Source organism: Euphorbia lathyris, chromosome 9 (assembly GCF_963576675.1).
Source record: "Euphorbia lathyris chromosome 9, ddEupLath1.1, whole genome shotgun sequence".
Classification (NCBI taxonomy): domain Eukaryota; kingdom Viridiplantae; phylum Streptophyta; class Magnoliopsida; order Malpighiales; family Euphorbiaceae; genus Euphorbia; species Euphorbia lathyris.
Window position 1 is genome coordinate 74,981,354 of NC_088918.1, and position 21,044 is coordinate 75,002,397.

A 21,044-nucleotide genomic window follows, 5' to 3' on the forward strand; every position below is an offset into this window, starting at 1 on the left:
CGACGAAGAAAGAATGATTTCTGCAGATTAGTTGACAGTTCGGGGACTATCCGTTCGTGGCAGGAAGGCTTAGCAGAAGCATTACAGACACACTTCCGTACCATCTTTTGTGCTCAACAACACCTAAGACTTGAAGCTGTGGATATGATTCAGGCTAAAATTTCCGAAAGAGATAAACGTCAGTTGTTACGAGATTATACCTCAGCAGAGATCAAACAAGTGATATTTGATATGCAACCTGATAAATCCCAGGGCCCGGATGGTCTAAACCCGGGATTTTACCAACAACATTGGTCAGTGATCGGGGAGGATATCACAACCTTTTATATGACTTGCCTAAACACGGGCAACATCCCAAATCAGCTGAACAGAACAAATCTGATCCTCATTCCAAAGAAATCATCTCCAAGGGAAATTTCCGATCTTCGGCCAATCGCACTCTGCAACGTCTTGATGAAGATTATGACCAATGCTGTGGCAAATCGTTTAAAGATGATCCTCGACCCTCTCATTTCATCAGACCAGAGCGCTTTTATCCCCAAGCGATCAATAACTGGCAATATTCTAATAGCCTATGAGGTGGGACACGCCCTCAAAACCGGGAAAGGTGGTTGGCAGGGATATACAGCGTTAAAGGTCGACATAGCAAAGGCCTGCGATAGGATGGAGTGGCCCTACTTGAAGGCGGTTCTGAATAAGATGGAGTTCCCTAGCCGTTCTGTTAAACTCATCATGACATGTGTTGAATCGGTTGAGTATCAGATCATGAACAGAAATGCGGACTTCCCAGCTTTCAAACCATCGAGAGGGCTCAGACAAGGGGATCCACTATCCCCCTACCTGTTCATCATCTCCACCGAAGGGTTGACATCGTTACTTAGACAATCTGAAGTTTTGGGGTCGATTCACGGGTGTCGAATAAGCCGTGGAGCACCACCGATTTCGCATTTACTGTTCGCCGATGATAGTTACTTTTTCTTCAAAGCAAACTTATCGAAAAGCGAGGCTGTTAAGGATATTTTTGAGAGATATAAAGGGGCGTCTGGTCAAAAAATCAATTTCAACAAATCAAAACTCTCCTTTAGCAGCAAAGTCCCTTATGACAGGCAAAAGGAAATTACGGATTTCCTACAGGTTCAGGTGGCGGATACAAATGAGTTCTACCTTGGGCTCCCGTCAACAATGGGTCGAAGCAAAATCGACACCTTCCAATATGTAGTGGACCGCCTACAAAAACGCATTAGGGGATGGCAAGGAAAGAAGCTTTCTTAGAGTGGTAAGGAGACGCTAATAAAAGCGGTGGCTCAGGCTATTCGGCTTACATCATGCAGGTATTCATCCTTCCAAAAACTATCTGCCATAAGTTAGAAGTCCTCCTAAATGCGTATTGGTGGGGAAGAGGCATCAAATGGAAAGCTTGGAAAGGGCTGTCAGAAACGCGAGTGGGGAGGTTTAAACTTCCGTAGATTCCATGAATTTAATATCGCGCTGCTGGGCAAAATAGCATGGGAATTTTTAGCCAACCCTCAGGCTTTGGTAAGCAGATTATTCAAGGCACGCTACTTTCCCAGATCAGATTTTAGGGAAGCAATAATCGGTTCCAACCCGAGCGCAACATGGAGTAGCATAATGCAAACTCAGCAGGTGCTCATTACAGGGTTGACAACACGGATCGGGAACGGGAGAGACACAAGAGTGTGGTTAGACAAGTGGATTGACACGCCTAGTGGTATACCGACTGAACCTCAGATTCCCTTTAACAGAAATTGGACGGTTAGCCACTTCATACAAGACGGTAATTGGGATTTAGAGTTACTGGGTTCTTTTTTCACTGAAGACGATAGGTGGTGCATACTGCAAATCCCCATCTCTTCACATGATAGAAAAGATCAGATAAGTTGGCAGAAGGATAAGAAAGGTTTATATAGTGTTAAAACGGCTTACTATTCTCAAATGGAAGCTCAACTGAGTCCCTTGTTGGACATCCAACAAGCTCCCTGGAGTAAGCTCTGGCAAATATCTTGTCCTCCGAAGGTGAAAAACTTCCTCTGGCGAGCAGCCTGGAATATTATCCTAACAAAAGTTACTCTCTATAATCGTCGGGTTGACGTGGATGGCATATGCCCATTCTGTAGGGTGGAAAATGAGTCGATTTCACATATATTGCTACATTGTTCTGTTACCACTAGAATATGGAATTCCTCCTTGCTATCTCGGTTTCGCGAAGCTTTTTCTCAGGATTTCGGTACCTGGTGGCAGAACGCACTTAACAACAGTTCAGCAGAGGTGGCCGGTCAATGGGCTTCTTTAGTTTGGTATACTTGGTTCTGGAGAAACCAAAAGGTTTGGAACAGAAACTTCATTCAACCAAGGGAAATTTCATCTCGAGCTGCGACGTTTATAAATGATTGGAAAGTTGCCCAGTTGTTGAACTCAGAAGTTGCTGGAATTCCAAGCAACAATCAGCGGGACTGCTGGGTGCCGCCAAGTAAGGGCATAAAAATAAATTTCGACGCTGCGGTTCGGAAGGAAGCTAACTGTATAGGTTTGGGGGCGGTAATACGGGACAGCAATGGTAGATTTATCGCTACCAGGTACAGCTGTGTGCAGGGTTGTATTGACCCAACTTTAGCTGAAGCTGTTCTTTGTAGGGAGGCCCTAAGCTGGATTAAAGACCTTTCGTTTAGTCCCATCTGTGTTGAAGGGGATGCGCTATTAGTAATCAAAGCGTTGTGTCAGAATCAGGGGGAAGGTTACTCGAGCCTTGGGCTTGTGTTAGATGACTGCCGAGAACTAGCAGCAGCAGTACCAAATTGCTCCTTCAACTTTGCAAGGAGATTAGCCAATAAAGTGGCAGATGAAGCTGCTAGACTTAGCCTTAATACCTCTATTCTGATTACTTCATACTCTATTCCCGATTCTTTTGTAAGCCTATTGGGTATTGATTGATTCTTTGATGTTAATACAAATTCTTTCATTCAAAAAAAAAAAAAAAACCTACCGATACAATACTAAATAATATAAGAATTGATGATTCATTATTGGTTCCATCTTCTTCTACGGAAAATCAACTAACATCTACAAGTAAAACGATAAACAATAAATAACAACAGTTAAACCAAATAGGTTTATAGGTTTAATTTGTTTTCTAAGTATATGTGAAAATTTACAATTATATATATATATTAAACAAAACATTTAATAAAACTCAGAAATTTTCAAAATAACATAGGGTCAATTACATGAATATCATAATTAAGTACAAAATTACAACTAAGTCATATCACCAAACTTAATTTTTAATATATTATTATTTTCTATATATTATGATTTTACACCATAATTTAAAAATTCTAAAATCTAATTTAAAAATTTTAATCATTGAAATATATTAAAATTAATGATTTTACTAATTTGACATAATCCATAATGATGGCTTGACATAGTTGTAAATAGTTTTTAAAATATGAATTTCTGTGTAATTTTTCCAATAACATAATTAAGCTCAGTAATAAGCCACATAGTAATGGCCCAGCCCTAAGTCATATCATATTGGGCCTTTTCCTACTGGGCTCATGCATTTCAGAGCTTGGGCTTATTTGTATGAGCTTTAGAACCACAATACATACAACAAGAAAATACATTAAACATCATGTTTTAAATTGATTTTACAATTAAAGTAGTTAACCTATTTTATTAAAAAAAAACTAATTCATTTGATAATATTGTCAAAAAAAACCTATATACAACTCATTAATCGGCAGAAATTAAAATTTAGTTTCCAAAAGAGAATGGAAAAGTATTTCAACAATGTCCGAGTAAAAAAATAAATAAATGGATTCGAGGTTGCTCAGAGATATTGTTAAAGTAAAATGCTCATTTTTTCTAAGTCTAACATCTAAGGTAAAAAAAGATATGGTTTTGATTTATTACGAATATAATTTTTGAACGCGAGTGAAATGAATAGCCAATACAAATAAAGTATATTTTATTTTGTATTTTTCATACAAATGGCAAAATCCTTTATTTACCGTATAGATAAATATATATCTTAATTTATGCCATGGAAAAAAAGTTATGTACAATAATTACATACATGTTAATTTGGAATTAATTAGTCAAACATAACAATTTCTCTTATCACGCTATTAGTAATTATCATAATAATAATGCCATTGATTAGGCTTAACAATACTAATAATTTATCAATGTTTCCTTAAATCTTCATTTTTACACTAAAAAAAGTTACAAGAAATGCATATATAAATCAAATAGTTAGCTTAATCTTACAAGAATTATGAATCAATAAAAATCAACATGAAATATATTTTCTTTGAATTATCTACAAAAAAAAACAATCTCAAATCAATTAAATATAATACAAGATTAAGTGTCAGTTTGGTTCCAATTTTCGGAACTACTTTTACCTTTTAATTCTAAATAAAAGATTAAAGATATTTCAGACAACACCTAACAATAACATCAAACAAAAACAGATGAATCAAACTGATCATGATTGAGGATACTGAAAGAGCCTTTCCTACGGCAAACATCGCCATTTGGGTGTTGCCTGGAAGTCGCGAGTCAATGGCATGAGTAGAGGGAGATGTTCTCGAGATAATGCCCGAGAATTGAGGGGACTATTTTAGGACCCGAGTTATCATGACCGCTTCAGTCCGCTATCACTTTCAAAACCCTATATACATTTTATCCTAGCTCAACCGTTACGCAACGGACTCCATGCCCGCCTATCCGTACACAAATCAAACCCTAAAAGTTCCACGAAATATCATCCATATAAACCATTTCCCGACACAATGACGAAGAAGAAGAAGACATAAACGTCATCGGTTCCAAAAATTCAAGCCCGAAGCTACAACTCTCAAACGACGTCGCATCTATAGTATCTTGATTATTAGCCCCTAATTTATTTCCATCACTTCCACCATTAACCTTCCCTTCCTTTTCTTGTTCTTGTTCTTGACCTTCCACAACCTCCATTGCTCCAGGAACTTCAGAATTGTCACAGAATACCGACGGAAACTGAAAATTTTCGTCGGTATTACCGAAACTAGTAAAAATTGAATTATGGGTTTGATCAATAGAATTGAAAATAGGGAATGATGAAGTTTGAGTGTTTGGGGGAGTTAGAAATGGTGAATTTATGATCTCCATTGATGAATTTGTGGTTGTAATGTTTGAATTTAGAGTGATAATTGAAAAAGGAACTTGATGATGAGATTGGGGGAGATTATTATTTGTTAATAATTTGTTGTTATTGATGATGTTTTGGGTTGTTCTTTGGTGGGCAGGGATTAAATTGTGAGTTTTAGGATCTAATCCTTGTGAAATGAGTTTTTTCTTAATGCATGAATTCCAAAAATTCTTCACTTCATTATCTGTTCTTCCTGGTAGATGTTTTGCAATTTGAGCCCATCTGTTACAAATTCTTACAGTTAATGCCATAAAAATTAATTTTTTTACTTTAATACTTCTAACACGATAATATGATTTATAGATATAATCCACTTGACACACGAGGATTTGACACATGAGGATTATCATTTTTATGCTATTAATTTATATTAAAGAAAAATTATAAATTTAGCTATGGTTTGTTATTGAGGGAGAGTGGATTTAGCTTCCACGTAAAATTGTAGCTTAATACATCATTTGTTTCCTGAACTTATCGAAAAAATTTGATTGGCCCCTGAATTTTCAAAGTGTTTTAATAGCCCTCTCAACTTATATAAAATGTTCAGATAACCTATTCAACTTAAAAAAAAAAAAAGTAAGTTGTATTCGAAATATGTATTGCATACGCTTTAAAATGTTATTGTACAATTCAGAGAATTGATTAAAACATATTAGAAAGGAAGTTCTTATTTGCTCAATTGTAAAACTTACTATCTTCTCTAATATTAGAACCGGATACCCCCGACCTTGGTTGTCTTACTTTTCTAAGGTGCATGCAACACATCTTCCGCATGTAACTTGTTTTTTTTTGCAACCGAGTGATTAATTGATTAGATTTTAAGCAAATGGATGGGGCTATCTGAACATTCTATGCAAATTGAAACGGACTATTGAGACACTTTGAAAGTTCAGAGGACCAATCAAGCTTTTTGAACAAGTTCGTGAAGCAAATGATATATTAAGCCTAAAATTATATAATCTTAAGCTTAGCATTTACCAAACAATGCAATCTCCGATGATTCTTTTTTTCATGTTCTAGCTATGTATCGACCAACCTCCAACATTTCTTGCAACTCAATAAGACTTGAAATTGCATAATTTATGTTATGAAAAAGCTCATCTTATGTTAATAAGACTTGAAATTGTGTCGTTTGGTAAACGTTAGGTTTAAGATTACATTGTTTTGTACGTGAAGTCTAAATCCGTTCTCTCCAATAAACAAAAGACTTAACTTTGTAACTTATCATTTTATATTATCTAATCATGTAGAAATATGGATCGCATAACATGATTATGACACGATAATCTGTTTCAACACCTCAAAAAGTAATCAAAACAAGTTTTGTACGAAGTGTTTTTCATATGGTATCAAAAGAGAAAAATATTTAAAAAAGTGCAATTATACTCTTAAACTAGAGGCAAAACAGCTTCTAATCTCGAAAACGTTAAGAGTATAATTACACTTTTCAAAATATATTATTCGGTTAAAAATTACTTAGAATGCATTATACATGTCTAATGCATTTTGAAAATGTATAATACACTATAAGTAAGAGTATTGTTTTTCACATATTTCACTAATATTAGTGAGATTAATTAAGATTAATAAAGTTAATTAATTATGGGAATTCATTAATAAGTTACCTGTTGCCCAAAATCCTATGAACATCAATGATTATCTGCTCTTCTTGAGCAGTGAAGGTGCCTCTCTTAAGATCTGGTCTCAAATAGTTTATCCATCTTAATCTACAACTCTTTCCACACCTCTGCAATCCTGCATTTTCAAAGTAAGTATAATCAATTAAAACTTAACTATAGTTATCAGCCGCGGAGCCAGAAAAGAGGATACGAGAGTGCAATTACAGCATCTCGGTATCATTTTCCGATATAGAAAGAGGGATAGAACTGTCCTCTCAAAATGGATTCCAATGACCGGAGTGCGATGAACCCCCATGCATCTCTCCATCCACCACTGATGGTCAGGGACGGAGCTAGGGAAGAGAGTAGGAGGGCGCAATTGCAGCATCTCCAAATACTCTTTTGAAATGGAGAGCTGCCAGTACTATTTATGTTATGGAAACATTTTAACCAACAGCTCAAGCGGATAGTTAAGGTTCAATAATAAATTTTATATTAATCTCTAACACACCCTACGCGTAAATGTTATATGGGTTTGCAGTGTGCACAACACAGGCTCATCCCATTGTGTATTTTTAATTTCACCAATTAATAAAGTTGTCAAGACTTGAATCCTCAACCATCTCGCCCAAGAAGCTCCAACAAATACCACCTCATAATATGGATTCCAATGACTGGGAGTGCAAGAACCCCATGCATGTCTGGGCACTGATAGTCAGAGATGGAGCCAGAGGAGAGAGTATATGAGAATGCAATTGTAGCAACTCCCGACTCTTAGGTCCTGTTTTGTAGGACGCCTGCATAGGACCTAAGAATTTAAGGGGCCTAAAAATGGATTTTAGTGACTCGGAGCGCAACGAACTCCAATCCCTCTCTCAAAATGGATTTTAATGACCCAGAGTGCAACGAACTCCCATACACCTCTTCCTTCGCCACTCATAGTTAGAGACATAACTAGGGAAGAGGGTACGAGGGTGCAATTGTAGCATCTCCATATCCTCTTCCGAGACAGAGAGCCACCTAGAACCACCCCTCTCAAAATGGATACCAATGACTGGGAGTGCATTGAACCCCATGCACCTTTTCCTCGGCCACTAATGGTCAGGGACGGAGCCAGGGAAGATGATACATCACCTCTATATCCTCTTCCAAAACACAAAGCGGCCTAGAACCACCCATCTCACATGAGTTAGTGCAACGAACCCCGTGCACCTCTCCCTAAACGGAGGCGAAAAAGAAGGTATGGGAATGCAATTGCAGCAGTTTCAGACCCTTTTCCGAACTAAAAGTCTCAGGATAAATTCTGATGACTAAAGATGGAACGGATCCCGTGTACCCTCTCTCTCCGCCACTGATCATGATAATAATAAACATAATTAATGTAGTAATAAAAAAATTACCAGCAAGTTTAGGGACAGAACTCCAACTACCATGGCCAGAAGTGGTGATATATTTGAGAAGCTTCTCATCTTCTTCAGGAGACCATAATCCTCTCTTTACTTTTTGTTTGCTACAACATCTGTGCCCCATTTCTTATCCCTTAACTTCCTTCTAATTTAGCTCATCTGAACATAGTGTGTATATATATATATACATATTATATTATTTAATTATATGGTGAAGTAATCATTATTCACACTTCTTGACTATCAAGTTTTCAGAAAGATGACAGTGGAGATTATGCAAGGACTCTTCCTATATATTGCTTGCTTAAGATAACATAGGACTAAGTGTGAAAACATGTGTTTCTCCAAAATACATTAAAAAAAAATGTTTTTTATTCCTTCTTTCTATCAAGTGTTGTCTCTTTATGAAAATACTAAGACAATGAGTCTCCCTATAAATAGAAACCATTATAAGATACTTATGGTTTGTCACGGGTTAACCTTTTGGTCTTTTTGACAAAAAAAAAAAAAAAAAAAAAGACTTTTAACCGTCATTTTTGGCTAAGGCATGCAGACAAAAAATAATAGAGTAAATGGTCATTTTATACTGTATTATAGCTGTCCTGGAAGTTACGATATATTCGGTTAAAAATCTAAAAAAATAGATAAAGGGATCAAAAGGTTAATATTGATAAAAGATATGGACCTTATAATATATTTTACAAAATAGGGAACTAAACAAACAATGTGTTACGTAAACATGTGAGGGTTAATAAATTATTTACCTGTAAAAATAAGACATTTTCAATTTTTAAAGTGTAAGAAAATAGAGTAAAATCAAAATTTTGTTGTTAAATTTTTTGTAGTGTATATTTGCTTGATTTACAATAAATATAGCTAGGATTAATGAATAATTTATAGCGATAATTCCATAAATAACTCATGTGCTTTTACGGATTTGTAGATGAATGTTAGTGTTTTTTTTGTTGGAAAAATGAAGTTTTCAATCATTTACAAAACCAACGACTTCTAGATTATTATTGCCAATTTTATCATTGAGAACCTTAAAATATAAATTTTCTAAAATTTAAATTTGTTTAGTATACCATATTTATCATAGAACCATATTTTTTATTTTTCAAAATCGTCATTTTTTTAGCTTTCTTTTTCTAAATACTAACTTTATTTATCTTAACCAAACAATTACTAAATAACCTCAAAACTAAAAAAAAATGAAGAACTAAAATTGATAGAATATCATCAATTTTGGAATTTTATATTTTAAAGGATTTTTAATGGTTAATGGTCCAAAATAATAAGTTACAGATTTCGAGCTACGATATACATATATATTAATTAGAAAGTAAGGCATAAAAAAATATCTAATTAGTCTTTAACTTACTAATTAGATTTACTTAAAAATGTAACAAAAAAAAATTGACTTAAATATTAATTCTCATTTTATTGATAATGATGTATATATTAATTATAAGTTCATATCAATTAAGAATCCTATAACAAAATGTGCAAAGAGCAAAAATATTATTTTATTCCTACAAGATAAATTTTTTTTATAGATTAATTAAAAATGAACAGGAAAATTTTGGAAAAATAAGAAATTGTACATCCATGTTAGTCTATTTTTGGCAAATTGTCTATGAAGTTGAATGATTTAAATTTTAAAATATTGTTTGCAAAAAAATTTGGTTGTCAAATTGAGTGTAACAAAGGGTTACTTTCACAACTGCACTATCAAATAGAAATGCAAATTTAAATAAAATTCTTTGTTTATATAAACAAACAAAAATAATACTTCTAAAGAAACAGATTTGAGTAAGATTTGGTTTGCTTTGATTGACCCTTTTTTTTTTTTTTTTTTTACTATTGTTTTTTCTTGTTCTTATAATAATGTATAATTGGATTATAAAATTAGGCTTCAAATTCACACCTATTTTTTCAATGAAAATGTTTATACCATTTCATAAAAAAATACGAGAAAATAGTAAAAAGTAAAACCATATGGATTATTTTTACGGATTTGGTGAAGATGTCATTTATTTGCTAACGTGGCAGAAGGGTAAATATTGGTTTTTAAAAAAATTGACCAATTGATTTTTTATAACTATTTTGTGGCTACAATATTGACTATTAAATCTCACATGAGCGCAAATCTAACATAGTTGTTTAAGGCCTTTTATAGTCAATTTTTTTAAAAACTCATATTTGCCATTTAACCACGTCAGCAGATAAGCGGCATCTTCACCAAACCCGTAGATATTGCAATGGAATAAGCCACAGTCATATATTTGAAAAGAAAAAAATCACAGTCCTTTTTTCTGCAAAAAAAATAAATAAATAAAGTGAAACCACGCAGATTTTTTTTTTTGAAATTTACCTTTATTATTATTATTTTCTTGGCAAAATATAATTTTAAGATAAGAATAGTGTTAAGTTCAAAAAAAAAAATAGTGTTTATTATTTCTGATGTATTCTTGAATTTGAAGCTATACAGTATAGTGGAGTGAAGTGATTATTTAGTTATATTATATAGTTATTTTCATTTACAAAGGCAATAGTATTATGAGAAATGTGCTGGAATTTAAACTTGAGGTGCACTTATATGAGTTTTTTTTTTTTTCCTTTTACTTGTTCGTTACAGTATAATTTATCCTTAATACTATTAGATTACACCATTAATCAATGATTTAATTAATTAAAATATGATTAGAACAAAAACTCGTGTTATCATTTTTTATTTGTATATTAAATTACTTTTCCAAATTAACTTTCAATTGAAAATTATTTTGTTAAATAAACAATATCTTTAAAATTTTGGTGTATTGAGTCTCTAATTTACATTCTAACAAGTTACGGTTACTTTATTTAACCATTACTTTGTTTTTTTCACTACTAAACAAAGTAATCATAGTGTCTACCTAAATTCATAATTTTTTTTATCACATTAAGATCTTGATGACCATAAAAAAGGAAAATTATAAAATTGGATCAAATTGGAGACTCATTTACATATTTAGATCGTTACCTAAGTAATTACATATCTAGACTATTTATTTGTAACTTTCCCAAAATGTTCGTCATATATATATATAACAACTTATAAATTTCTTACTCTTTCTTATTTCTCTCTTCGTTTCTTTTTTAATTTGCGAACTTGGCACTCCGTTTTTAATTATCAACTCATATATATGTAAAATCTTTTTTCTTGCGAACTTGACACTCCGTTTTTCTCAGGATAATACTTTCCGCATATGATTTTACTTCGCAGTTTCGCAAACGGTGAAGCCTGCGAAGGTAAATACTACTTCGCAGAATGAGTTTTTCTTCGTAATTTTTGAAAACTGCGAAGCAAATTCATATACTAAAGTAGTACTTACCTTCACAAGCTTCGCAGTTTGGGAAAAATACGAAGTGATATATTTACAACAAGATTGCAACAATAATTATAACATTAAAATTATAACATTATCAAAATTTACAATAAGATTACAACAATAATTCAAACCCTAAACCCAAGCAATGGAGGAAGTGTGCTTCCAGAACATTTAGGAGGAACGATGAGCAAAATGTTCTAGAAGCACACTTCCTCCCTATTGTTCTTTCGGGACATTTGGGAGGGAGTGTGCTTCCAGAATATTTGCTAAGAAGTTCAGAAGCAAAAGAAATTAGAACATTTGGCCTTCACCATCTTCATCACATCCCAATCACCCCTCACTGTGATTGATGCCTTTATATTCAAGCTAAACGGTTCTCAAAGATGACTCATTTCATTCCATGTCGTAAGACCAATGACACAACGGCCATTGCTAAACTATTTTCTTGGGAAGTGGTGAGGCTACACGGGGTTCTCAAGAGTATCATGTCGGATCAGGATACACAATTCATAAGCCACTTTTGGCGCGCCTTATGGGCTATTCTTGGCACCACTTTGAAGTTTAGTAACACCGCTCACCCCTAAACGGATGGACAAACCGAGAGAACCAATCAGACTTTGGGGAATGTATTGAGGAGCAAATGTCGAGATAAGCCCAAAATGTGAGACTACGTGTTAGCGCAAGCCGAGTTTGCTTACAATTCTGCCGCGAGTTCTACCATCGGGAAATCACCCTTTGAGATAGTGTATACGAAGACCCCAAAATCATTCACTTGATCTAAGAGACATTCCGAAAGGGGAGAAGAGTAGTGTGGCCGCCCAACACCTAGCCATTGAATATCACCAGATGCACCAAGAAGTAAGATAGAGTATTGAGGTGAGCAATAGCAAGGCCAAGGCTAGAGTAGACGAGCACCGAAGAGATCTCCAGTTTGAAGTGGGGGACGAGGTAACGGTATACTTGAGCAATGAGTGACTCATGAGTGCCTAGAGTAGCAAGTTGAAATCGAGGAAGTACGGACCCTACAATGTGACTAAGAAAGTTAATGCTAATGCTTACCGTATTGCCCTTCCGAATTGGCTTGGGAAGATGTCACCCTCCTTCAACGTACTTGACCTGAGCTTATCGAAACTGGAAGGTAGCCTCGAGACGTCATGGGAAAAGTTGGGGTCCAACTCTTTTCAAGAGAGAGTGAATGTTGGGGGCAACACTGATGTGGGAGTAGGAGGAAGGTGTGAACTAGCAGTCACCCACGCAGAGCGTCCGATATATCACGCTTCAAGTGGATATGTTGTTCGAAAGGGAGAAGGGCTAGTCTTGGATGATCAGGGGCAGAGCATCACCCACGCAGAGCATGGATTAGATGACGCGGAATGTGTAGTCATTGCTCGAAGGGGAGAAGATCTAGCATTGGGCGATCAGGGGCAGAGTGCCACCCACACGGAGCGTGGGTTAGGTGAGGCGGAACCAGGTGGATTGGAGAAGACTTCCTCGCCAAGTTCAGGTGAAGGGGGGACAAGAGCTGAAGACATTGTAAATTACTGTCTTGCCACTTTGTTCTATTCCCCTATTATCCCTTCCTTATTTTGTACCAATCGTACCCCTAGGGTTGAGTATTTGTTAGTGGTCCTAGTGAGGCCTTTTTAGTCTTTTATTTGCATTTTGAATGAGGTATATAAGCTCCTTATTTTGTAACGAATGCAACTTTTATCAATCTAATAAAAAACATAGCCTCCATTGAAAGCTTGTTCTTCATACTTGGGATTTACTCCTTCAAGCTTGGGCTTGTAAAGAAACTCTTTGTGGATTTAGGATTAAAATCCTCATTTTGATTTCAATCCATAACATTCGGCATGTCTACCATTGCATCATGTAAACTTTTTTCCCATAAAGCCAAGGTCCTGGAGCTGACGATCTTGTAAACAGTTTGTGAAAGCCATCATCTTAGCCCATTCTTTCTCCCTTCCTCCCAATTTTTCAGATGGGTACATGATTTCATTAAGGTCACCAAAAACAAGTAGCAGATAATTATGGAGTTCTAACAAATGCCTGAGTAACTCCCATGTACGAAACTTATTTCCGTCTTATGACCATTGATGCTCGCAAAATATATGGCAGTTAATAGGATAATTGTATCATATCGCAACAAGTAGTAATGTGCTAAGCACGAGATCGAACCACAAGGACTATTCATTATAATTAGTAAATCTACTTAGGTTGATCTAATTATTTAGAGGGTTGAATAAGAATTGGTGTTTGTTTAATTAATTAATTGAATTGAAAGCAATAAAGTGAACAAAATAAAGTGAACAATTAATATGGTAGAAGATGGATTGACAGATGGCACAATCTAGGATGAGGAATCCTTTGATTAAATCCTATGTATGGGTTTAGAGAGTTCAGACTTATGTTTTACCAATAATTGACAGTAATTGCCCTGATAAGAAAGACAAATGCAATCAAGATTTATCTAACCTATTCACATGCATTCGGCTAACGGCTTGATTAGGGATATAACTTAGGACATGTAAAGCACTAGGTTCCTTGGCAATTAAGACTAAAGTTGTAGCCCAGTCACGAATCCGTACTCCTAGTGGTCTCTAGCGAGATGTGATCATACAAGTTCAACATAGATAATTCCATGGTCAGGTTCTTATTTATCTATAATCATGTCTTTGTTAAGTTATAGGCATTAGGCACAAACATATATACAAAACAGGCTAGTTGATCGTCATCGAGTCTCATTCTAGCAACAATCCTATTCCTGGCAATTTCAAGGCATTAAGCATATATAATCTGATCAATTAAAGATAAACACATAAGCCCTAGGTCCCTAATCATACATAATCATATAATCAATCTCATCCTCATCCCAAATTGGATGGGGATTAGTTCATAGACAAACCAATCAGAGAGGCAAGGTAAATATGATTAATGGAAAACATCTTCAATCAAATATAAAAGCAAAAGATAAATAGGGGAAAAGAAATCTAAAACCCGTTTATCAGATCGGAATACAAGATATGAAGGTCGGCCTCCACCCGTCAATTGTTCTTCAAAGAAAAGAATTGAAACATAATCTAGAAAGGGAAACAATTCTGAAAGAAATAAAGCTGGAAATCTAATCTAAAAATTGAGCAAAAACTAATAATGATCTACATTGTGAATGACGGCTCCCCTGATACAGCTGAGATCTCTCCCTATTTATAAAGTTAAGGAGAAAACCTGATAGGGGTATTTTACCCCTATCTTTTAGCGTAATTTACGGGATGATTTTGGATAAAATAAGTAAGTTTAATTGTAAAAATAAAAGTATTTTGAATAAATAAAGAAATAAAAATAAATCTCGTACTTTTAGTTTAAATCCGTCGTTTTTGATTAGTTTAGAAAATAAAATCGTCAAGCTAACTCGGCTCCTAAAGTGTTGTATTTCAGGTACAAGAAATGAGCAAGAATCTACCTCATACGCGGGGCGTGAAACATGGTGCCAGAAATAATTGCCTTATCCGCAAGCACCATGTGGCATTGACTCAGCATACGCGGGGCGTATGACATTTTACGCGGGGCGTATGACATTTGTCGGCAATAATTGGCCTAATCTTGAAAGTCAGACTGCATTGTCTCCCATAGTCAACCACCTATACGCGGGGCGTACCATTCTATACGCGGGGCGTATAAGGCAGTTCTTTAACGCAAAAAGATCAGGGACACATTTACGCGGGGCGCATCCCATCTACGCGCGGCGTAAAACACTCCAGTTCCAGCAATAAACTTCAGAAACTCAAACACGTAGGGCGTACTTTAGCTACGCAGGGCGTGTTTGGGACAAATAGACATGGAGTTGGTCCACACGCAGGAGATTTCTGACGAAATAGGCATCTACGCGGGGCGTACACCTATTTACGCGGGGCGTATCATGGGTTTTCTGCACTAAATAATGTTTCTCCATGCTTGTACTTTGTGAAATTACCAAATTGCCCTTGCTTGATGTGTATAAATAGATAGCTCTCCAACTCCAAAAGACACCAATTACATACTAGAGAGCTATACTATACTCTTTTCTTTCCTTGTAATTTAGATTCAAGTTTGTTGTAGTTAAACTCTCCCCCTCGAGAGCTTGTTCGGTTGCTCCGACGTTCCACCGAAGTCCCGCTCTATCATTCATCACCAAGCTCGAGAGTTCCACCTCTACGACCTAGGAGACGGCCTTGAGTCCGGTTAGCTAGTTCCAAGGGCGGATTCTCCATTTTTACTTGCTAATTAGCTTGTACTCTTCCTATGTACTAGGCGTGGTTGTATTTCATCTATACACTTTCCATATTTATAATTTATGATTCATAATCTCTATTTCCCTTTACGTGTTGATGTTTATTACTTGTTTTGACACTGATAATTGACTATTGTGTAGGAGCACGCGATTACCGCCGCCATCCGCCAATCTTTAGGGAATTATATAGGTGTTGCCCTACCGGGATTGACACTCCGGAAACCGTAGGAATTGACAAGCCACGGAACTTACGGGCCCTAATTTCTAGTTCCCCCGCATTAGACACGCCTTGACTAGGAATCACGTAGTCTAAGCACTTCACGGGTCGGTCTTACTATACTTGGTCATCTTTGCAAGAATAAACCATTTTCCGTATACATTTAGAGTCGTTATTTATCGTAGTTATAACTTATCGTACACATCCCACTTCATAGAGTTTTAGCTACACAAACCTGTGTCGCCAATAGCTAGGAATAATGTGTAATTGTGTCTTACTTTACCCCAAAGTAATCACCGCTTAAATAACTTACGAAACCGAGTAGTTTAATACTTGTAATTATAAATCCCGTGGATTCGATACCCGGTCTTAACCGGATTATTACTTGGTACGACGGGGTACACTTGCCCCTAAGTAGTCGTGACGTCTAGTGAATTTAGAGCATTTATAAAGATAACATCCATAGTCCCATAGCTCACACACATATCACCAACATTCCGTACTTAACATACACACCGCTAGACGAAACGCTATCAAGTTTTTGGCGCCGTTGCCGAGGATTTATAATCTCCTATAATATTAGACAAAAACGTTTCATAGTTAGTTTGAGCATTCTTTTTGTATAAAGTGTTTATATATACATTGGCTAACATTATTCTTTTGTTAATAATTCTTTAATTATTTACTTTATGCACACCCGCTCTAAGAGTGATTCTCTCGTGCCTATTGATCTTGAAATTGAACGAACTCTTTGTAGGTTACGGAGAGAGAAGATGGCAAACCCCAACGTCGAAGTCAACCAGCCTAACGGAAACCCAAGGCCACATGTAAACAATGTCCGTGGGGCCAACGACACGCGTTCGATGATGGAGATCCTTGCACCGCATCGTCCCCAAAATCGTAACGGCATTGTCGCCCCCACAATTCCAGCCAACACATATAAGATTAAGACCGGGATGATCCAACTAATTCAATAATGTGGTCAATTCGGAGGGGAACTCCACGAGAACCCCAATGAACATTTAGACAAGTTTCTTATGTATGCCGATAATTCTCGGTAAAATGGTGTTCCTGTTGAGGTTGTAAGACTAAAATTGTTCCCCTTTTCATTGACAGGGCATGCGTTGGAGTGGCTGCACTCTTTGGAGGCGGGATCTATCACATCGTGGGAAGAACTTGAAAAGGAGTTCCTCTCTTACTACTTCCCACCATCCAAAACAGTCAAGCTGCGAACCGATATCACGTCCTTTAGGCAGCTGGAATGCGAGGCTCTTCACGCGGCGTGGGCTCGGTTCTGAAAGTTGCTCCGAAACTACCCCCACCATGACATCCCAAAGCACGACTTGGTAAGTACTTTTTACCATGGGTTAACCCCCACTAACCGTGCAACTGTTGATTCCGCTGCAGGTGGGGATCTGTTTCGAAAGTCGGCTAGTGAGGCCTATGAGCTCATTCATGAGCTCGTGAGGAAGAGCGTGCAATGGCAGGAGGAACGGCTTGTCGGCCCGTCGCGGCACCAGACATTCGCCATAGAGAAAGAGGCTCCAAAAAGCTCTATGGCAGAAATAAACAAGAAGCTTGACTCGTTAATCGCCCAACTGAGCCTCAACAAAGGTATACAAGTCCTGTTGTGCACTCACTGTGGTGGGGACCATGATGCATTCAATTGCCAAATCGGTAGCCCGTTCGACGGCGATGCCGAAAATGTAAGTTTCATAGGAGGTAACCCAAGGTATAATTCTCATTCAAACTCCTATTCCCACCACAACAATAATAATAATGGCGGATGGAGGCCTCAGTATCAACACCCGAACCTATCTTATGGCAACAATAACAATGTGTTGAGGCCCCCATCCAGCTTTGAGTAAGAATTTCGGGAAAATGGGCTCGGGCAACCACAAGCCACGTCCGGGAATCAAAACGCCCCATCCTCCAACAATATGCATGACCAATCGGTCACGTCTTTGTTAAAAGATATATTAACCCGTCTTTCCGATAGTGAGGTATTTTGCAGGGACCTTAGCCGCCAAGTGGCCCACCTAAACTGTCAACAACAAGAAAGGCCACTAGGAACCCTCCCGGCAAATACCGAACAAAATCCGCGGGGAAAGAACCGAGAGTCCGGGCACGTGGTGACCCTCCTCAACAATAGGAGTTCGGACCAGTTTAGCTCCAGCTCGGAAGTCTTGCACTAAGCCGCCACAATGAGAGAGTCGAGCTGAGTCGACTTAAAACGTAGCATCGGTTTGAATACCTCGAACCATTTGTATATATGTAACATAAACATTGTTTCTTCTCTTTTGCCTTATGTTGGTTTTATTTTTATTTCTTTTTCATCTTTGTTATTGCCCTCTTCCGTTTTCTTTTATAAAAATCAAAAGAAAAACAAACCCCATGATAATCCAAAAAATTTTACAAATACGCGGGGCGTACAAACTACTGCGCCCCGCGTAACTGTATCTCTGCCGTTTCCTTTGATAATAAAACACGCTACGCGCGGCATATCTACATCTACGCCCCGCGTATGTTTTCCCTTCGGTAATAAATGCCTCATAAAGGACACGCGGGGCGTACCGCATGGTACGCCGCGCGTATCCTCGGGGAGTTGTGAATCACAACTCCCCATGGCAACTCCCCACTTCACAAACCTCTAATCACCACTCTTCCCCATACACCTTTTCCACTTCCACACTCCACATTCCTTTCCATCCAATCACCTTCCACAAATTCAAATTTCTAACCCCCCCCCCCCCACCACAATAAATTCCCATTAACTACCTCACCATTTTAAACTAATAAAAAAATTAAAAAAAAGAGTCATAAATAAATCATAAAATCATAAAATCAACTAAAAATCATTAAACATTCATAAATCTCTAAAAAAAATTAATAATAATAATTCGTCCCATACGCGGGGCATCATCACATTTACGCCCCGCGTTGCTCCCTCTTTTTGCCCTAAAAAAGAGCAGGAGGTCAGTTACGCGCGGCGTAACCCCAATTACGCCGGGTGTATCTCCACACCTCTGCGTTAAATAACTTCAGGGGGAAGGCTACGCGTGGCGTATCCCATTCACGCCCCGCGTCCCCTCTGGGAATCCGAGTTATTCTTGGATTCCCCACCCCTCTCCTATAAATAACACCTTCTTCTTCCTCTTCTTTCCTCACTATTCTCTCCAACCATTCCCCCACCTTTTCCATCTTCCCTCAAGTCTTTCCATCTCTCCTCCTCACCATGACCCGAAGTAAACGCGCCGCCCTTAACACCCCCCTCGACCAACAAATGCAAGCTCGTCGAGCTCGCTCCTCCCGTTCTTCCCGGTCCACACAATCCCAACAACCACCTTCACCCAACCGGGAAGATACTCCTCCGCTTACCCGCCTCTACCGGGCACCTTTCCACCTTCTCCACGAGGAGGAAGCCCTCCGGTACGAGGCCCTTTATGCCGCCACTGTCATGGAGCTTCCATACATCCCCCGCAGCGTGCTCGATCAACATGATTTGGGCACGCCTTTTGAAGCCCGTCTTCGTGCCCTCGGGTGGTATGACATGTATAGCACCGAATACCATCTCTATCCATCTTTGGTCATCGAGTTCTTCACCACCCTCACCTCCAATAACGTACCCGGGGCCACCCTCTTTAATTTTCGCCTCCAAAACCTCCCTTTCACCATTGACACCCAATGGCTCCGCAATCACTTCACTCACCAAGTGGAGCCGAGTGTTGCCCATTGGCCCGACGGTGTCTCCGCCTCCGACTTTTGGACTTCGATTACCGGATCCAGCAAATACCACGTCTCCAACCTCCACCCGGCTAGTATTCGTGACCCCATTCTCCAATTGCTTCACCGCTTCATCTCCTTCTACTTTACGGGGAAGTCGGAGTCCACCAAGGTCAACAAACATGAGCTATTGGCCCTATCTTTTAGCGTAATTTACGGGATGATTTTGGATAAAATAAGTAAGTTTAATTGTAAAAATAAAAGTATTTTGAATAAATAAAGAAATAAAAATAAATCTCGTACTTTTAGTTTAAATCCGTCGTTTTTTATTAGTTTAGAAAATAAAATCGTCAAGCTAACTCGGCTCCTAAAGTGTTGTATTTCAGGTACAAGAAATGAGCAAGAATCTACCTCATACGCGAGGCGTAAAAACCCCTACGCGGGGCGTGAAACATGGTGCCAGAAATAATTGCCTTATCCGCAAGCACCATGTGGAATTGACTCAGCATACGCGGGGCGTATGACATTTTACGCGGGGCGTATGACATTTGTCGACAATAATTGGCCTAATCCTGAAAGTCAGACTAGATTGTCTCCCATAGTCAACCACCTATACGCGGGGCGTACACCTATTTACGCGGGGCGTACACCTATTTACGCGGGGCGTATCATGGGTTTTCTGCACTAAATAATGTTGCTCCATGCTTGTACTTTGTGAAATTACCAAATTGCCCTTGCTTGATGTGTATAAATAGATAGCTCTCCAACTCCAAAAGACACCAATTACATACTAGAGAGATATACTATACTCTTTTCTTTCCTTGTAATTTAGATTCAAGTTTGTTGTAGTTAAACTCTCCCCCTCGAGAGCTTGTTCGGTTGCTCCGACGTTCCATCGAAGTCCCGCTCCATCATTCATGACCAAGCTCGAGAGTTCCACCTCTACGACCTAGGAGACGGCCTTGAGTCCGGTTAGCTAGTTCCAAGGGCGGATTCTCCCTTTTTACTTGCTAATTAGCTTGTACTCTTCCTATGTACTAGGCGTGGTTGTATTTCATCTATACACTTTCCATGTTTATAATTTATGATTCATAATCTCTATTTCCCTTTACGTGTTGATGTTTATTACTTGTTTTGACACTGATAATTGACTATTGTGTAGGAGCACGCGATTACCGCCGCCATCCGCCAATCTTTAGGGAATTATATAGGTGTTGCCCTACCGG

At 37.8% G+C, this 21,044-nt stretch overlaps 1 protein-coding gene across 1 annotated transcript; it reads right to left on the minus strand.

The window, feature by feature from the left end:
* Positions 1 to 4,312: 4,312 nt before the first annotated feature.
* Positions 4,313 to 8,471, minus strand: LOC136206608 (transcription factor MYB86-like). The gene is made up of 3 exons (XM_065997726.1): positions 8,235 to 8,471; positions 6,841 to 6,970; positions 4,313 to 5,437 (listed from the first exon to the last, which is right to left on the minus strand). The coding sequence occupies exons 1-3, from the start codon at positions 8,362 to 8,364 to the stop codon at positions 4,771 to 4,773; spliced, it is 927 nt and encodes a 308-aa protein (XP_065853798.1). The 5' UTR covers positions 8,365 to 8,471; the 3' UTR covers positions 4,313 to 4,770.
* Between the last annotated feature and the right edge of the window lie 12,573 nt (positions 8,472 to 21,044).

Coding starts and splice junctions, on each gene's coding strand:
- LOC136206608 (XM_065997726.1), bottom strand. CDS start 8,364: ATGGGGCACAGATGTTGTAGCAAACAAAAAGTAAAGAGAGGATTATGG. Junction 6,971..8,234: donor TTCTGTCCCTAAACTTGCTG/GTAATTTTTTTA, acceptor TTGAAAATGCAG/GATTGCAGAGGTGTGGAAAG. Junction 5,438..6,840: donor CATAGGATTTTGGGCAACAG/GTAACTTATTAA, acceptor AATTTGTAACAG/ATGGGCTCAAATTGCAAAAC.